Below are 16,506 nucleotides of genomic sequence, written 5' to 3'. Positions count from 1 at the left end.
CAACTTAGACACTCACTGACTACCTCCGAAGCGTAGTGCCATGAGCAGCTTGCCTCCAGTAGCGCAATCCATTACTTGAAGGCTTAATCAACTTCTGGTGACCAAGAAGCCAACGGAATATGGCTCATATCGTCGTAATTTAGCCGGTGTCCGGCCAATAGCCAATGAGGTTGTGTCCAACTTCTGGTCATCACTGTTCAGAGCGCTCACCACGGAACTCGACTGCCTCTTCCGCCACGTCCACCACGCCCACCACGCCCACCACGTCCGCCTCGTCCTGCCTTGCCATCACCGCCGATATGCCCTGGTGTACGTCGTGTAGCGTTACGTAAAAGCTCAACCAAGTCTTCCGAGTTCGCAGGTCTACGGGTTTCAAGGAAAAGATCGAGGGGTGTCTTTTCGTCAATGTCCGTGGCAGCCCCGTCGGCACCATGCTGGAGCAAAACCTTGACTATCTGTCTAAGTTGCTCTTGAGAACCGCGATAATTTGCACAACCTGCGTGTAAGGGTGTTCGAAGCATATTGTCTCGATGGTTGATGTTAGCGCCCTTTTGGATGAATCGGGAGATGACCTTAGGGTCGCTAGGAGGGAAACGTATCATGTTGTAGAGAGACGTGCGACCGTAACTGTCGGTTTGATTAATATCAAGGCCTTTCTGAAGAAAGTAGTTGATAACACGTTCGAATTCACCGCTCTTCTTGCAGATTAAATGAAGAGGGGTATGTAAACCGCCATCGTAGTCCCAGCTGGTTTCTGACAGCTGGGCGCCGCAGCGAATGAGGATCTCAAACGTATGAAGACAGTGGGGAATTACAAACTGATTAAGGAAAACGTTGCCGAAGTCGTACGCCTTCAGATCTCGACGGGCTTGGTAGTTCATCAATGAATGGGTAAGACGATAAAGAGTGGTGTGCGAGCTGTACGGTTCGACGGCCTTCGCATCTGCCCCCGCCTGAAGTAGCGAAATCAAGCAACTTCGTCGCTGATCGTACATGACCTTCATGTCATCGAGGGGAATGTGCGAACTAAGCCCTAGCTGCAATCCAAGCTTTTCAAAAAGTGGCATTTGATCTCCCGGACGGGGATCATCAGCAGGGTCTTCCCATGGGAGCATCAGCGGAGCTTCATTAGCGTTCGCTCCATACGCGGCAAGTAAGCCGACGGCAAGGTCGAAGTCATCACCAGGTTTCATCATATGAACTGCCCAATTGATAGGCCGCCATTGTCGGCGGTGTTCCATGAACGTGGGCCCGCTGAGCAGGGGCAGTTCATCGAGAAGGTTCACATCCACTCCTGATTTCAAGAGTTGTAGGAACACCTGGTCCGCTCCGAATCGCATGGAGAGGATCAATGGCGTAAGATGCTTACTCCAAGCAACATGCTGGGGGGCCGAGCGGCTGGGGTGGTATTCCTTAAAGCGATAGTTAACAAGAGCCTTGTCTCTAGCCAACACACGCTTCAGCAATTCGGCATCGTTCTTCACACATGCCCACCATAGCGCGTGGTGGTCCTCCATCGCGTCTTGTTCATCTAAAGGTGTCTTCATGAGAATGGAAATGCCTCGGCATGTCTGGGCGAGGTGGCATTTGTCCGCTTGAGGCAGGTAGGCCGCGATACGCAGGACCACTTCTTGAGGTACACTCTGTATGCCCGTGGGATGGGCGTCATCGCCATCATTGCCCTGACTATTCTTCTGGGTCTCACTGAGAGAAAGTCGAGACAAGTCAGGCACATCTTCCTTGCGCTTACCCTCCTGGCGCAAAGTAGGAGAAGAGGGAAAGCCGGCATAGAGTAGATGCTTGAATTGTGTCATGTCGTAATTGGGATGCATTGAGACAGGCTGAGTTGGAATAGAGGCATTGGGGTCATTGTGAGTGACGCGGGTGTTCTTTCCGTTCTCGTTGGAAGCCATCGTGATCGTTGAATCGTAGACGATAGCACGAGAGTCGATTGTTGTTGCTTGGCTTGCTCTTGTGCTACTTGTGTACTTTGGCAATTGCTGATCGGACTGGAATGTTGTGATAAGTATCGAGGAAAGAACAGATATTATTAGGTTTCGAGTAGAAAAGCGTACCTCAGGAAGCCGGCAAGGCCGAGTCTTGAATCAATCGCAAGGGCAACACGGTGTCAGTGTCACCATAAGGTGACTTGGTTGTGATTATTTATGAACCGTGATTAAGTTGATTGAGTTTTAAAGTTCGTGAATGAATTATGGTCGGGAGGTGGTGATGGTGATGATGTTTTGGTTGAAAGGAAACGATGGGGGAAAAAGGAAGAGTAAAGTTCGGTTGGAAAACGTAAAGGCGGGAAGATAAAATGCCCCGTGTCCCAATCTGTTATCTACCCGACATCAATTGGAATGAATGCAACTGCCCTGAACGTAAATGAATTAAATTGAGGAAGTTGCGGAGGTGTGGGTTGTGCCAATTGACTTTTGACAATTGAGGTTTGACAATTGAAAGACTGATCCCCCTTTTGGACCTCACCACTGACACATCAGTACAAAGGTACATACCAGGTTCGTAGAAACATGTTAAAATTCATATATCAAAGGGAAGATTTGCAAAATAATTTTTGATTTAATTTGATTTATTACAAAATACTGAGGTACTTCAAAGCCAAAGTACCCAATTAAGTACGTGTAATACCTACGCCAACCCACCTCCACGTTCTTTTTCATTTCTACACCTTAATATTCACTATAGATACTCTTCAAGTGTATATATATAATTTATGAGACGAAAATGATGAGACACTGTCCCTCAACGCTTTGATTTTGTGTGCTTACGGTTGAAATCATGAGATGCCGCTGCACGTCGCAACGAACCAAGCGAACCCTCATTCAAGTAGCTGCTCAATTTATTCACACAAAACAACTAGCACTGCTTTATTTTTTAGATTATGATTATCAAATCGGGGCTTTATAGTCCGTATGGGAGTGATTGCTGTTACATGTAGTGGACTGGGAAGAGGATATCTCACACTTGGAGATTGAACTTGACATTTCCTAATATCCTGACTTACTTTTGTGTTCATGAAGTTAAGTATGTAGGTACGACAATGATAAAGTGTATCTTCTGAAAAAAGCGGTTAATTGACTGAAAAGTACTTAGATACTAGAATACTTAGCGCAAGTACGAATATGTGTTTATTCTATTTTAAGTACTCCGTTTATATAACCGTCTTGGAAGAGACGCAATTGCTTGGTATGAACTATTAAGGTACCTCAAATTGCAATGCCCTTTGTGTCCCTAAAGAGGCCCCTAGGTAAGCCAGTAGTTTTACCCGACCTCTTATCAATATTAATTGCTGCTGTTACCTAGGCACCTTCTAATGGACTGCTTCAATGATGTAATCCTTCAAGACGACCAATGGGGGTTTATTCATACACCAGTACATAGATACCAACCCAAGGCCAGCTTACAGTCATGTTAACCAGATAGCCGGTGATCTATTTATGTAAACATCGAGACTGTCTGTTGCCAGGTAACTGTAACCCCTTCCGTTTTGTTGATTGCATGCCAGGTCAGCAAAGGTTGAAATATCGCATCCGGTATGATGATTTGCAACGGCCCCCTTCGCAAGGTCCCAGACGAGGACTTATATATATATCTAGCCATTGTGCAATTACAAATGTACGGATGCAAAGAATGATTCTGGTGTATTTATCATTGCACTTGGGCTATCATGTAAGACATCTACTAAGATATTACGGAGCATCCGAACTCCCTACAAGATCACGGATATCTTCACTTAGCTACCCTGAGTGAATGCCTACTCAGGTAGAAATCATCACACTGAAGCCCTATCTTAATTGTGAAACTTCCACCCTACTCAGCAAACTAATCATATATGTTCAACGATTTGTAATATGTATACCATTATTTATATTAGCAATAAGTATTGCAAGAGGAGTGTTATTGATATATCTGATGTTCTTTCATTTGCTCACGCGAATGGCTCCCTATGATATCAACCACCCAAATAACATAGGTTAGTTGGCAGGTTACAAAATTGGACAATCTGACATTTAAATCCCATGAGAAGGGAATATTGTCGGTAGAAATTCAAGCTATGGATTTAAATATGCAATTGGCTCTATATTACCGGTAAAGACAGACCCCTCGTTGACGTTCGACGTTCCTTTTGCACCATCACTTGAACGCTTTATTTACACCTAAGGTTCAAAGAAGCCCCTTTTCATGATGTTCATAATCTAAGCTAATCTCAAGCCACAGCCACAGCCACAAAGAGCCACACCAGGTACGAATTAAAGTGGACTGGACAGACGTCACTCGGATTACGACCTTAATATCCTGATATTCTGTTTCCTATTTCTGTTTCTCGATAGAAAACAAGACCGAACAAGACCGCCAAGCGTCGAGGGGAAGCTGTCGATATTATGCAACTCTCATAAGCTTGTCTCGAGTCTTTCCGTCTTAGGAAGCCGTTTGAGTAGATTTCTCTCGTTCCGAATCATCGTTAATATTAATATCTAAAGCTGCCTATCTCGTGTTGACCTGGCCAATTTCTGAGCCTGTCGTTTACCTAGTAGCTAGTTGGACTACCATTAGATACTTCAATTTGGCTACTACTACTCATAGCATCTACAAACTTTTACAAAGAATAAAAGGCCAGGACTTTTCACAAAAAAAAAAAAAAAAGAGGAAGTGGTGAGCGGCACAAACACGCTCTATACATCCAATATCTACTTATCGCGACCGTTTCCCCGGCTTGCCTAAAGCCGTAATCGCGGCCCGACATCATGATTGGCACGTCAATACCAGAGTACATTTTTATCCGTGTATGCATATTCTTGGTGCAGTATACCACGCCGTTGTGCGTAGCATGTCTAGCCTTCTTGGCGGCGGCCCACGGCTGGGCAGCGCTATCCCATCCCTTTAGCATAGCGCTGCTAGCCTACAGCGTCTTGGATACTCTGTACGCTATACTCATCTACTTCCCGCACAATAGGCGGCTAAAGGAGGAAGCGAAGCACCCGCCGCCGCTGTCGTGCGAGGAGCGCGGCGCCCTATTCCATCGCTGCTTCGCAAACGTGCCCGACGCCCGGCGCTATATCCAGATGTGGTTCCTTGGCGCGGACGAGTCTGAGATACGGAGAGATAACGTACGCGACTTTATCCTCTGGGCCTTCTTCGACAGGTGGCCCGGCAATGAGACCGACGAGGAAGATGCAGAGCTCGACGAGTACATCGACACCATCGAGAAGCTGCTGGGCCGGAGATTAGAGCCGGGGAGAGGGAAGGCCGAAGGTCTCCGACTCACGTTGGACGAGGTGGAAACCCGATATAGAAGTATTGCGTGGTATTTGGCCGTGAGCATTGTCGACTTTGCGTCGCATTGCCAACTAGCGTGGAATGGGTTTCATTATTACGCACAATCACCGTCTAGAATCCTCTCTGTCATCCCTCCGCGCTTACAGGACTTATTCACCCGTAGGTATTCCGAGTCAGAAGATCTAAGCTACTGGTGCCGTCCGCATACCGCCACCGACAAGCTTCCCGTCCTGTTCCTTCACGGCATCGGTATCGGCCTCTACACGTACGTGCCGTTCCTTGCGCAGCTTAACTCGGAGTCAGGGGAGCAAAATGGGCAGGGTCAGATTGGTATCATCGCGATCGAGATCCTCTCGATTTCTTTCCGACTCACGGGCGAGCCGCTAAGGAGGCCCGACTTCTTAAGACAGATTGCTACGATCTTGGATGCGCACGGGTGGGACAGGTTCGTGTTGGTGTCCCATTCGTACGGCAGCGCCTTGGCAACCCACATGCTGCGTTCGGAAGAGCTAGCCGACAGGATTGTCTCAGTAGTACTCATAGATCCTGTGACAATCTTATTGCATCTGCCAGACGTAGCATACAATTTCACTAGACGCAGACCCAGGGAGGCCAACCAGTGGCAGTTGTGGTATTTTGCGAGCATGGATCCCGGCGTCGCCCACTGTTTGGGCCGACATTTCTTCTGGAAGGATAATATTGTGTGGAAGGAAGAGCTAGTGGGAGTGGCGAGGGGGTCATCTGCAGAAGTGGTGGGTGTGGGTGATCAGGGGGTCCGGGCTACTGCGAGACCGCTGCGAAAGGTGGCAGTGTGTCTTGCGGAACGAGATTTGATCGTTGATACTTTGATGGTGGCCCAATACTTGGGTGCCGATGGTGATGGATGGGTCGTCCCTAGCCAGACAGGTGGAGGGGATGCCAGTTCTAAGGGGTGGTCCATGGGGCAATCCATGGGGCAGGATAGATGGGGTAGTGGCTATCTCACGCGCGACGGGATTGAGTTGCTCTGGTTCTGGGGATTGGACCACGCTCAAGTATTTGATACCAAGGAGAACCGGAACAGACTTTGTGGCGTTATACGCCGTTACTGCACAGAATAGATGTACACACCCTGGCAGCACCGCGATTGTCCTGTTTACTGGATGTCGAGATCTGCGTAATCAAACGCCACCACCCTCCCGGCGCTTGGGCCTATGCATTCGGCTGTGTCGAATTTACAGCATGCGAAGACCGCTTCATTTCCGGCAGCGTCAATCAATTTCATCTGCCTTTGCTTCGTCACCTCCCCAACCCGTCAGGTAGACCACTACAGGTTCAGGGCCGCTTCGAATCAGGACCCAGACGACGTTCTCATCAGTCTCATTGATTTCCTGATGCTCCGTCCATGGCGGGACAAACGCGAAGTCGCCCGGGGACAGTTCATGTCTCTTAGGCTCTTCGTCAGCGCCGGAGCTGGTCACCAATCTATCACCTGTCAGCTTTTCCCCACGGACTCTAGGTCTCGTAGCCTATCATTGGGGGAAGAGAAAAACAACGCAGGGTGGCACAAGAATCACTCGGGGATTATGACATACTGCGGACAAGTTAGCTTCAATGACATCAACGTGGTGGTAGCTATCTAGGGTTTGAATTTTAAGAGAAGGCCTAGTGTCTTTACACCGAAACTGCTTTTATACGTACCATGCCCTTGCCCGAGGCAGCGTAGATAATGGTCTCTTAGTTAATGTTAGACACGCAGCACCTTGGCGCATTCGAAGTAGGACCGAGACTGACCTTGTTCACCGTGATGATGTACTGCTGAGGAACAGTGCGGTTTGGCTATTAGGACTAATGATGCTGTTACTAACACGAATCTGACATAAGGTCAGGGACCCTCCATCTGCAGCCGGGAACCAATTCCACGGTCGAGGCCTAGTAAAGGCTCATGGTGACATTCGGTGACATCGCGTTTGTGCTCAGGCGCAAGGCATATGCATAAGGGGTTGGTTTAGGGGATGAATTGATAAGGTGGCTTACCACTGGCACACATCCTATCACTTTTGCCGATCACGGCTCCTTGACGGATCATTGCCGCATCCTTCCCGTCTCTTTGAGCCTCAAGGTCGGAAGCCTTTGTGATTTGTACTTCGGAAGGCATGATCATCGGAAGTAAATCCGGGAGTAGGGAGAAGAAGCCAGACATAATTCCTACGGCAGTTGGGATGAAGCACATACGGCGTAGTACTTGAATTTAAGGTTCTATGACGGAGTTGAAAAGCAAGGAGAGGATACCGAGGATCGTCGATAGCTGATTGGTAAAACTTCGGTGAATACGAATAGTTGATTGGCCGAGTGAATGTTGAAACTAGAATTATTAATAACCCAGGTATTTAGTAAGTTCAATTACCTAATGTGAAATGAAGATGAAGCTACGGCAATATATTCTGAATTTTTATCCAACTTCTATTGTGAGATGTTGGGTTGACTTTGGCAGCTTCGACTTCGCCCTGTCAAGCTGCCACCTAAGGAACGCCTCTCGTCTCTAGTGCCAAAATCAACGTATACGATGTGGTCTGTGCATACCCATTGGTTCAGAATAGTGGACCACGTAGACTCCACTTGGTAAAGCTTACACCTGGGCAACACGATGACTACTTTTCTGCTTTGATATCGTACATATGTGGTCACCTAAATACGTGCATATACGTAGGTATTTCGTGGAGACACGATGTATAAGTGATATTATCTCTATAGGTGCTTGTGGGTATTGCGACGATACCAACAGAATCATTACACGTGTGTGTAGTTGCATATACGTATATGCCTTGATTGACACGAGGATCAACCAATCATTTGTCGTGATACTTCGAAGATAGATTTAAAGCATTTAACAACTAAATATTGTAGGACACTGATATTCTCAAGATAATGGTTCATACGTACCTATGTACATATGATACAGACAGTAAAGTGTAAACTAAGATTCAAGAAAACCAGGTGAAGGGGAGGTATCGTTTGATTTACGTTAACCGGACGGCTTATGCCTGCATACGACCGCATACGCCACTATGCTGCTGCAAGGCCTTTTGCATATACAGCGAAAATGACCGAGGATTCTTGATTCTGCTTATATACTTGCTGGCATGGTTGGGGTCCCTATTAGGTCTCTCGTACTGCTACAACGATCGTTTAAACGGAGAATTTTATCTGGTGGGGTGGACATTGGTACAGGACTGCGGAAAAGACTGCTTAAAGAATCAGTCCAGCTGATATAAGAGCATTGTAATAGAGGTTATCGTACCGGTTAGCTGACCCCATGACAGCATAGTTACCTTGTGAGCATGAGCTGAAATGGTTTGATTTCTACCCTCGAACACATCATTTATCCAACCTTACCTCTCCAAACTCGACGCCATTCTTCGAAAAGAGACAAGCCTCCGGGTCCCGTAAAAGGCATCCATTATATGAATAAACCTTGAATCAATGCTGAAAGTAGGTGGGGTAGTCGCTCAGGGATCATGAACAGTTCCGTGGCCTTGGGCTTTAGTCCAGCTAGATCCCGCAGGTACAATTGTGAGGATAGCTATGCGCCAGGCTGATAACTCTATGCTATGATCTCTTGAGTCTTGGCGTGGCTATGGATTTAAGGTCCGCCCAGCAGTGGAAGACGGCGGAAAGGCGGAACTATCTCGGTTTGCTTAATTTGCACGGGACGACACAAGGAGTTCAACGCTTATACAGTCTCTAGCCGTCCTAGTAATCTCAGGCAGGCTCGAAGAGGAAGCTCAAAAGCTAAGCGGGCCACAACAGAAATAGCAGCGGCTCTCCAAATCTGGAACTCCAATGATCAATACCCTGTTTTCGATGCTGGGTGACTGCCGAAGGCATCACGGGAACCGGTTCCCGTTGGCGAATTGAAGTTCCGGCCTTTGTTGGCATTGCTGATAACGGATTGAGTCGCATTCGCATCCTTACCGGGGCGAGATGAGCAGGGGATCTGAAGCTCCGAGATGCGCAGATGACCAAGCGTTGTGCCGCCAAAATGCCAAGCGTGATGCTCAAATGCGCCAGGTGAGAGCCTGGTAAGTGAAGTCTAACCTCGTTGGAAACATTCCCAGCATCGGTGATGGTAACGTTCTAGCCTTAGTAAATATAGCTCGCATGCCAAGGAACGACGCCGATCGTAAATACTTTGTGTTGTATATAACAAACATCTAACAATATAACATGGCTATAAAAGGGTAGGTGAGTACCCACGATAGACCCTAGACTTCTAACACAATAAACCTGGAGCCAAGAGCCGAGTTGCTTGGACCTGCATGGGCATATCAAGAAATATAGACGGGTAAATTTGTGCGTAACATAATATCTCCGTAGGAATCTCAACGGACAACCAGAAGGGAAGGCGGTTGTCTAGGGGAGTGCCAACCTATAAACTTACAAGGTAGAGCAAGTCTTGTGATTGGCCTGGCGTTGCTGTCTGAGCAAACGAAGGGTGATTCTTTCGGCTCTTCTTTTGTCTTCTTTCGAAACAGAGCGTCAACCCTGGGAATGTTGAAGGGCAGAACAAAGTGCTATTTAGGTGAATACTACAATGTTGAAGTTGTAGTTTTGAGCCTTGTTTGTTGATAGACCTGGAATCGTTGCATCTCTAGGTGAAGCATACCGAATTGGATCTGTAGTCCGAGAATGGCCGGTCTCTTTCCTGAGACCCCTGGCCATTACCCACGACAGGAATGGGCAGCCGTTCCAATGGGGGCCAGGGCATAGTCAGATCGGGTGTGCTGCAAGGTAAGATATCGACGAAGCGACGGTGGGTATTGGTGGGCAGATGTCGGCGGCAGCGCATGGGGTTAGCTAACTGTACCGGTGGTCTGGAGGACTAGCCACATCTTGAAGTTACAGCCGAGCGTGGAGGTTAGAATTATGTGGTGTGATAGGGCCATCAACTGTGATACGCTGTAGGATTCTCTTCGTCACAAGTGTCTTCCGGTTCGGTTTGAGGTAGCCGGAGGAAGAAGAAGGGACCCTGGACAGCCTGGAAAGCCCTGGATTAGCTAGGGGGGTGCTGTGTAGCCTGTAGCCTGTAAAACGTATTAGGTTGGCCGCACGGTTGGATATCACCTTTCGTATTTTGACCGCGGTGATGTGACATAACTAGATAAGTAACGAAATAGCAGTTAATGAAATATTGAAAACTTGAAAATGAAGGAGATTGAATTCGAAGAATAGAGTAGGTACTTAAGTTAGGTACTTAACCAATTAGGAAAGATGCGAAGAGTGGAGGACAAGTTAAGGTTAAAGTTAGAAGTTAGTTCCAAAATACAGTACAAAGGGGCCGAATTGTCAAGGTTGTCAAGGCAGTCAAGGCAGTCGAGGTCAGGATACCTGGGGTTAGGTACTGGGGGAAGCGTTAAGATTTGCGGCTATAGCGTGTACAGTCCCCTGTAATGACAGCGGCTATGAGCCTAGAATTGCTGATTAGGAGACTGCCCATCAGGAGCCTAAAGTTGGGACCTTCCCGTCCCAACCCGGTGGGTCGTAGATGCGCTGGATGTAGCAACAGCCAACAAGGTGATGCCGAACTTCGAAGTAACAAGGAAGCAACAAGTGGATATTTTATCTTGCTCGTTTCTTTTTACAGTCGTACCAAAAATCCACCTAGGCCGGCTCGGCTCCGACTCCTTCAATCCATTCCCCATTTTCTAAACAACTTCCTTGTACCTACTACGCAGAGCTTGCTGAAAGTGGCTGATGATATGAATACGGTCGGCACTATTGCATGGAAAATACCTGACAATATCGACTACCTAACTACTTGGTACAGCTAAGTAAAAGCACCTACCAAATGTTGATAAGCCAAACTGAATCCTAATGAGCTTGGAATACTGAAGACCCCCGTGGACACTACCAAGCCGAAGAGAAAGCCCAGCCCCGAACCGCCATCAATCAAATCAATGATTTCGCCAATTCCAAATCCCGCTATTGGTCGCCACCGTTTCTTGTTCCCACTTTCCGTACGGACGAGCTGTTGCATCTACGTTGGGCCTGAAACTGAAATACCTGACCTACCGTCATTATGAGAATGAAATAACCCTCCTCCTTGTTTTCAGCCATTAAATGCCGCTTTATCTGCTGGTCGCATGATATCTGCGACCTGCTACCTGCTACCTGCTGCTTGCTGTCTACTATCTGCCACCCGCTATTATCTGCTAACCTCCATTAAAATTCTACGGCAACTAGGACTTACTTAATATTGCCACCATCGAAGACCGGCCACCGGGGTTTATCAATTTTTGGCTAAGATTATTAGCGATCTGGATCTCGTTAAATCTGTCCTTTCCGCGACCGACTCTGGGCTTCCCCCCTCTCAGCTCTCCACCACGTGGCTGTGACCCTTGTCGATTGGATCCTTCAAAGCCACCGAACTTATCGCTTGTGCGACTGTGCTCGGGGTCCCGCCACGGACGTAGAAGATGGCTGAGGAAGGGCGAGGGAGAATTTGGCATACGAAATCTGCCAATAACAACTTGTCGGACGACTCTAGCTCCGGCGTCGAGACAACACGGGATGACGAGGCATCTGGTTCAGGTTTGGGATCTGGATCTGGATCTGGATCTGGATCAAAATCTGGCACCATAAATGTTCACAACCCAGCTGTTAGTTACGGAGGAATAGATCCCGAGATTGAAGAAAATGTCCTTCTTGTCAAATCTGTCCCCGCTCACGACGTGCGGTGGGATGCTACGGATCACCGCCGCAACCCACTCGATCCCGACCTCGACGACGACCTCGACACTGCGGTAAAGCGACGCACTGTAAGCGCATCAACAAGCCGAGGTTCGTGGATTCATGCTTCCATCCTGCCAACCATAACCACGTCCCGACTATCTTCGTTGATACGGGAGCCCCCGTTTCCAAGTACCTCCTGGCTGACCAATGAATTCCAGACTCGAGTCCTGCCAAATCGTTTTCGAGCAGCCCTCCCGAGAGGACTCCCCTCCTCGATCTCCCTTCCGAACTCATCGATGCGATACTTTCCTGGCTGACTCCTCTGGAACTGGCTGCGGTCTCCCTGGTTTGTCGCGTATTACGCAACCATGCAAATTCGGACTCGCAATGGAAACGTCATGTTCTATCAAATCTTCCTGTGAATCGCATCACCACGCCGTACCCGTGCAAAAGTTGGCGCGAGCTTTATATATCGCACGACCCATACTGGTTCTTAACGAAGCACAAATTGTGGTTTTGCGATCGTGAATTGACGGGTCAGATGATTATTGTCCGTTATGATGAGCGACGAGGATGCATCGAAGGATATCAACTAGTTTCTACGCGAAATAAAGAGGGTAGCGAGCCGTGGCTTGCTGACCAGGACGTTCACATTCATCACTTCGAGCCATCGGTGAAGTTGCATCTCGACAAACCTATCTTGCAGCTTAATGTCGACAGCCTCGAGAACCTAATGCGCAGCAAATCGTCGTCTTTAGCTTCTCGGCATTTCTATTCGGAACAGCCGATGCGTATTAATAATGGGACGGACCCTCGATTCACCAACTTTCTCCTCGCGAAACCACTCAACAAACCAGCTCTAGCCGGTCGGATGGCAAACGAATTCCCACATGGTTATGTTTGGCCTCCGCCTGCAATTCCAGCACGGCACCGTGTGACGGGCCAGCCTGCGGGGGTTCACCCTCTCGCGACGTCCATAGACTACACAAGATCAACCTCAGGAATGTGGCAACCCCGCAACCGCTCAGAGGCGTCTGATCAGATCTTTCGTATTAGGCAGTGGATGGAGATGGGGCCGCCGACTCTCGGTGTGCATTTTGCTGAGGAAGTAGTGACTTACTCGACTCTGGATCCGTTCTTGTACACGCCGACAGCGGAAAGGCCGTGGAGGGGGATATGGGTTGGAGACTATAGTGGGCACGGCTGCGAATTCTTGTTGATTAATCAACCCGATGACGACGTGGATAAGGGCCCGCTGGCGCGGCTTCAAAATGAAACAGAAGCAGAGTTCCAGGAACGATTCTTGCACGAGCGCGTATATCGTGGCCGGTTGGAGGCGATCAAGCTGACGGGCGATGCTAATGTGCCAAGGGGTGAATATACTTTCGTCGCCGACGATCTTGGCGAGGATGGGTTCATTGGTACGGCCCGGGAACCGCCGTTTGAGGGGTCTCGAGTAGTGAAGAGTAAGGGTCACATAGCTCATATGGGGTTCTATAATGGTGAGATACACCCGGCACTATACTGTAGACTTTTGTTCTTAACTAATTCGTCTATAGACAGATATATTGAATCGCAACTCCTCCTGTTGTCACATAATCGCCTAGCGCAATATTGGGTTGGCTTTGGCCACATTAGCTTCTTTGAGAGAGTCGACATCGATCAATTCCTCGTGCCCAAATAGTAGCCGACTTACCTCTAACGTATATATTACTTCTCGGTACATAGAATTCTTCGGACACATTTCATAATATTAGAAAACCTACACCTTTCTTTTCAGGTTATCTAGGCAAGGGTTTTCTGTGTCTTGTGATGGTAATAGTGACTGTGACTCGTTTATAAGGTTCTAAATAAACGAAACGTCGGATGATTCAGCAAGTACACTGTAGATTGTAACTAACGTCAACCATGTTTTCTACATTATTTTTCACTAAGTACCTAGTAGATACTCGACAGACTTGAGAATGTCTACCTTATAGTGAAAGGTTCAAATAGGACTTAGAACACCTAGGTACCTATTTTGGAATAGCATCCATACAGAGAAGTACACAGTACATTGAGTACGTACTGTAGTTTTAGGGGAAATAATGGGTATCTCCATTAAATAAGGTGTGGCCCGTGCAAATATAGCCCTGTCCGTCAGTCGGCTAGCTACGTCATCTACAATCATCCAAGGTACAAAATTTGAAACCGAATAAGCTTCGAATACTTCATACAAAGAGTCCCTACTCGTCTTTTAACTCTTCTTTGTAACAATTCTCTTCTCAGCCTCTACGCATTTACTCAATCGTATACTTATTTTTCCTTAATTATACACTGTATTGTTGGCTACCTATCTAAACCTCTTCACTCGTTAACGTTCCCCTGTCATCGCCGCATCTTTATTGGCTCAATCTATGCTACCGGCGCGCCGTTAGATACATTAGAGCTGCCCAGGTGTCAATCCGTGAACCCGACATCAACAGCTAGATACAATCCTATTCTTATAAGATATCCCTATGCCGGCTACCGCCATAGTGGCATCTTGACAACAGGTCTTGTGTGCAAGATGGCAGAGAAATATATTATTCGCGTTACCGCTGGGACAGACTACGACCTAGATCGTCATTCCGTAATCCCAGTCAACTTGCACGAGCCAGTCAAAATTAGCAGTGATTTAATCGATGCTGAGCTTAATGTCCGCGTGCAAAACTACCATGGACTACCGAGGAATTCACCAAACACATCACCATACTTCTCCCAAGAGCCTCATGCTACCAATAAAGATCAGTACAGCATAGCTATTCGCTTCACCCCAAAGAGGCCTGCCACTAGTTCTAAATCCAAGGGGCCTTCCACTGAATCATCCAAATCGTCATCGAAATCTGGGTCGTCGCAGGATCCCTCGTCTTCTAGATCATCGTCTACGGCACCTACCGAGGAATCTTCCGGGGAGGAACCAGCATCCGGAATCTCAGGGGAGGACCTGCAATTTGGAAATGATTTCGAGCATCCCATTCGTGATCGACTCCCGCCCGGTTTTAGTTATGCTATGAATATTGTGAAGTGGTGGATCGATCCTGGCCTCGAAGGAGATGCTTACGCTGATCAGCCGTATTTGTATGGGCCCGCTCTATCATCTTTCAATACAATCCATGTAGGATCAGGAGAAGTCAACCCAGAAAAGGGGGGCCTGTGGTTTGAGGAAGGTGGTGATGAAGGCGGGGTGAAAGAACGTCAAGATGTCGGTGCCCCAGGGACTGCGAAGGATCGAATGAAATGGGCGCTCAAACCCGCCAACAAGAGCAGATGGGTTTTCCAGTATGGAAATACCTACTGTCTCGATTTCTTCAACCCGTATCTGGACTTCAACGAGTTCAGTTTGCGCTTACCAGGATTTACCCTGCCAATTATGAAATATTGGGATGGCCAGAGCTTAAGGTAAGAAAGCTCACAACCTCTGGCCGTATTTTCTATTCCTTGATTTATATCTTTGGATTTGCCCTTTCTCATTACGTTGCTTGATTATATCTAGGACCAACCCGAAGCGCTCACACACCCTTAGGTACGTGCTGCGGAATCGCTCGACCGACCAACCATACCTAGTCATCGTCTTCACGCTATATCTGAAAGAAGATGTAAACGAAGACGGCTCACTTAAGCCAGCCGCTCTCGAAGAAACCAAGAAGGGAAAGGTGGCGACCGAGGAATCTGCGGACGTTGCAGTGGAGACCGCTGATTTAAAGAAGGACGAGGATCATCAAGCCTGAAAACGATTCGAAATGCTCGACACCCGAGAGGGGAAGAGGATTGTACAGACTACAGTGAGTGAATGATTATCAGATAATGCATTGGCTACCGGCATCGCGAATTAGGGAAGGTATCGTTTAATTAGAATACCCAACCAGGTATATAATTCTACTTGAAGTATCCGAGCAAGTAGTAATTCACTTGTCGAGGAATACAATGTCCGAAATTTCATAGTGAAAGTGTAATTGGTGTCTGATTCTACCCATTATCCAAGGCCCCGGACTGTTCTGTTATCTACCTGATATTCGCGGCTCATTTTGGGCCCACGATGATCTGGGCGTTGTTGAGTTCGTCCTACCAATACAGATAATAGCTCAAGACTGATGGGATTCGGTTGTCGGTCGGTCGGGAGCTAGATTTATGATTAAGCATAAAATGACTACCCCATCCAGCCCATCATAACATCCTTGGTTCTCTAGATGATTTTAGTAACATAGGCCGACTACCGAATATTGAATCGGTAGTCGGATAAGTAGGCCCACACACTCGCTCCGATGCTGAACATACTGATGAAGGATGGTATACTAGAGCAGTTACCTACCTAGTGATTATTAGTTATGTATTCTATGTCACTCTGAACCGACTGCTCATGCCTTTATGGAAAGCGCCTTTATTTGCCTCCACGTGGTAGATGTTCAATTGAGGGATCGGAGAGTGGGTAGCTTCTCACCTCCTCGTATATAATAGGCCCATGAAAACTCATATTCT

The 16,506-nt window shown here is 47.6% G+C and overlaps 5 protein-coding genes across 5 annotated transcripts; 3 read left to right on the top strand and 2 right to left on the bottom strand.

Moving 5' to 3' along the window:
* Nucleotides 1–206: 206 nt before the first annotated feature.
* F4807DRAFT_461002 (ankyrin repeat-containing domain protein) lies at nt 207–1,913 on the bottom strand (the record flags this gene model as incomplete). The annotated part of the gene is made up of 1 exon (XM_048001617.1): nt 207–1,913. One exon carries the CDS (start codon nt 1,911–1,913, stop codon nt 207–209), a length of 1,707 nt encoding a protein of 568 aa, XP_047853829.1.
* Nucleotides 1,914–4,649: 2,736 nt separating this feature from the next.
* On the top strand, nt 4,650–6,977 carry F4807DRAFT_427970 (uncharacterized protein). The gene has a single exon (XM_047998221.1). The coding sequence runs from the start codon at nt 4,767–4,769 to the stop codon at nt 6,396–6,398; it is 1,632 nt and encodes a 543-aa protein (XP_047853828.1). The 5' UTR covers nt 4,650–4,766; the 3' UTR covers nt 6,399–6,977.
* On the bottom strand, nt 6,549–7,480 carry F4807DRAFT_461000 (RmlC-like cupin; the record flags this gene model as incomplete). Its single annotated transcript, XM_048001616.1, has 4 exons — nt 6,549–6,762; nt 6,855–6,871; nt 6,979–7,013; nt 7,315–7,480. 4 exons carry the CDS (start codon nt 7,478–7,480, stop codon nt 6,549–6,551), a joined length of 432 nt encoding a protein of 143 aa, XP_047853827.1.
* Nucleotides 7,481–11,462: 3,982 nt separating this feature from the next.
* F4807DRAFT_102984 (F-box domain-containing protein) lies at nt 11,463–13,886 on the top strand. The gene is made up of 3 exons (XM_047992656.1): nt 11,463–12,117; nt 12,228–13,511; nt 13,569–13,886. The coding sequence occupies exons 1-3, from the start codon at nt 11,754–11,756 to the stop codon at nt 13,691–13,693; spliced, it is 1,773 nt and encodes a 590-aa protein (XP_047853826.1). The 5' UTR covers nt 11,463–11,753; the 3' UTR covers nt 13,694–13,886.
* Nucleotides 13,887–14,184: 298 nt separating this feature from the next.
* F4807DRAFT_427953 (DUF1769-domain-containing protein) lies at nt 14,185–15,987 on the top strand. The gene is made up of 2 exons (XM_047998220.1): nt 14,185–15,429; nt 15,524–15,987. The coding sequence occupies exons 1-2, from the start codon at nt 14,558–14,560 to the stop codon at nt 15,756–15,758; spliced, it is 1,107 nt and encodes a 368-aa protein (XP_047853825.1). The 5' UTR covers nt 14,185–14,557; the 3' UTR covers nt 15,759–15,987.
* Nucleotides 15,988–16,506: the final 519 nt, after the last annotated feature.

Source organism: Annulohypoxylon truncatum (assembly GCF_022578515.1).
Source record: "Annulohypoxylon truncatum strain CBS 140777 unplaced genomic scaffold F4807scaffold_18, whole genome shotgun sequence".
Classification (NCBI taxonomy): Eukaryota; Fungi; Ascomycota; class Sordariomycetes; order Xylariales; family Hypoxylaceae; genus Annulohypoxylon; species Annulohypoxylon truncatum.
Note: the sequence above shows the minus strand (reverse complement) of the source record. Positions and strands in the feature narration are given on the sequence as shown.

Coding starts and splice junctions, on each gene's coding strand:
- F4807DRAFT_427970 (XM_047998221.1), top strand. CDS start 4,767: ATGATTGGCACGTCAATACCAGAGTACATTTTTATCCGTGTATGCATA.
- F4807DRAFT_102984 (XM_047992656.1), top strand. CDS start 11,754: ATGGCTGAGGAAGGGCGAGGGAGAATTTGGCATACGAAATCTGCCAAT. Junction 12,118..12,227: donor AAGCGCATCAACAAGCCGAG/GTTCGTGGATTC, acceptor AATGAATTCCAG/ACTCGAGTCCTGCCAAATCG. Junction 13,512..13,568: donor TCATATGGGGTTCTATAATG/GTGAGATACACC, acceptor ATTCGTCTATAG/ACAGATATATTGAATCGCAA.
- F4807DRAFT_427953 (XM_047998220.1), top strand. CDS start 14,558: ATGGCAGAGAAATATATTATTCGCGTTACCGCTGGGACAGACTACGAC. Junction 15,430..15,523: donor TGGGATGGCCAGAGCTTAAG/GTAAGAAAGCTC, acceptor GATTATATCTAG/GACCAACCCGAAGCGCTCAC.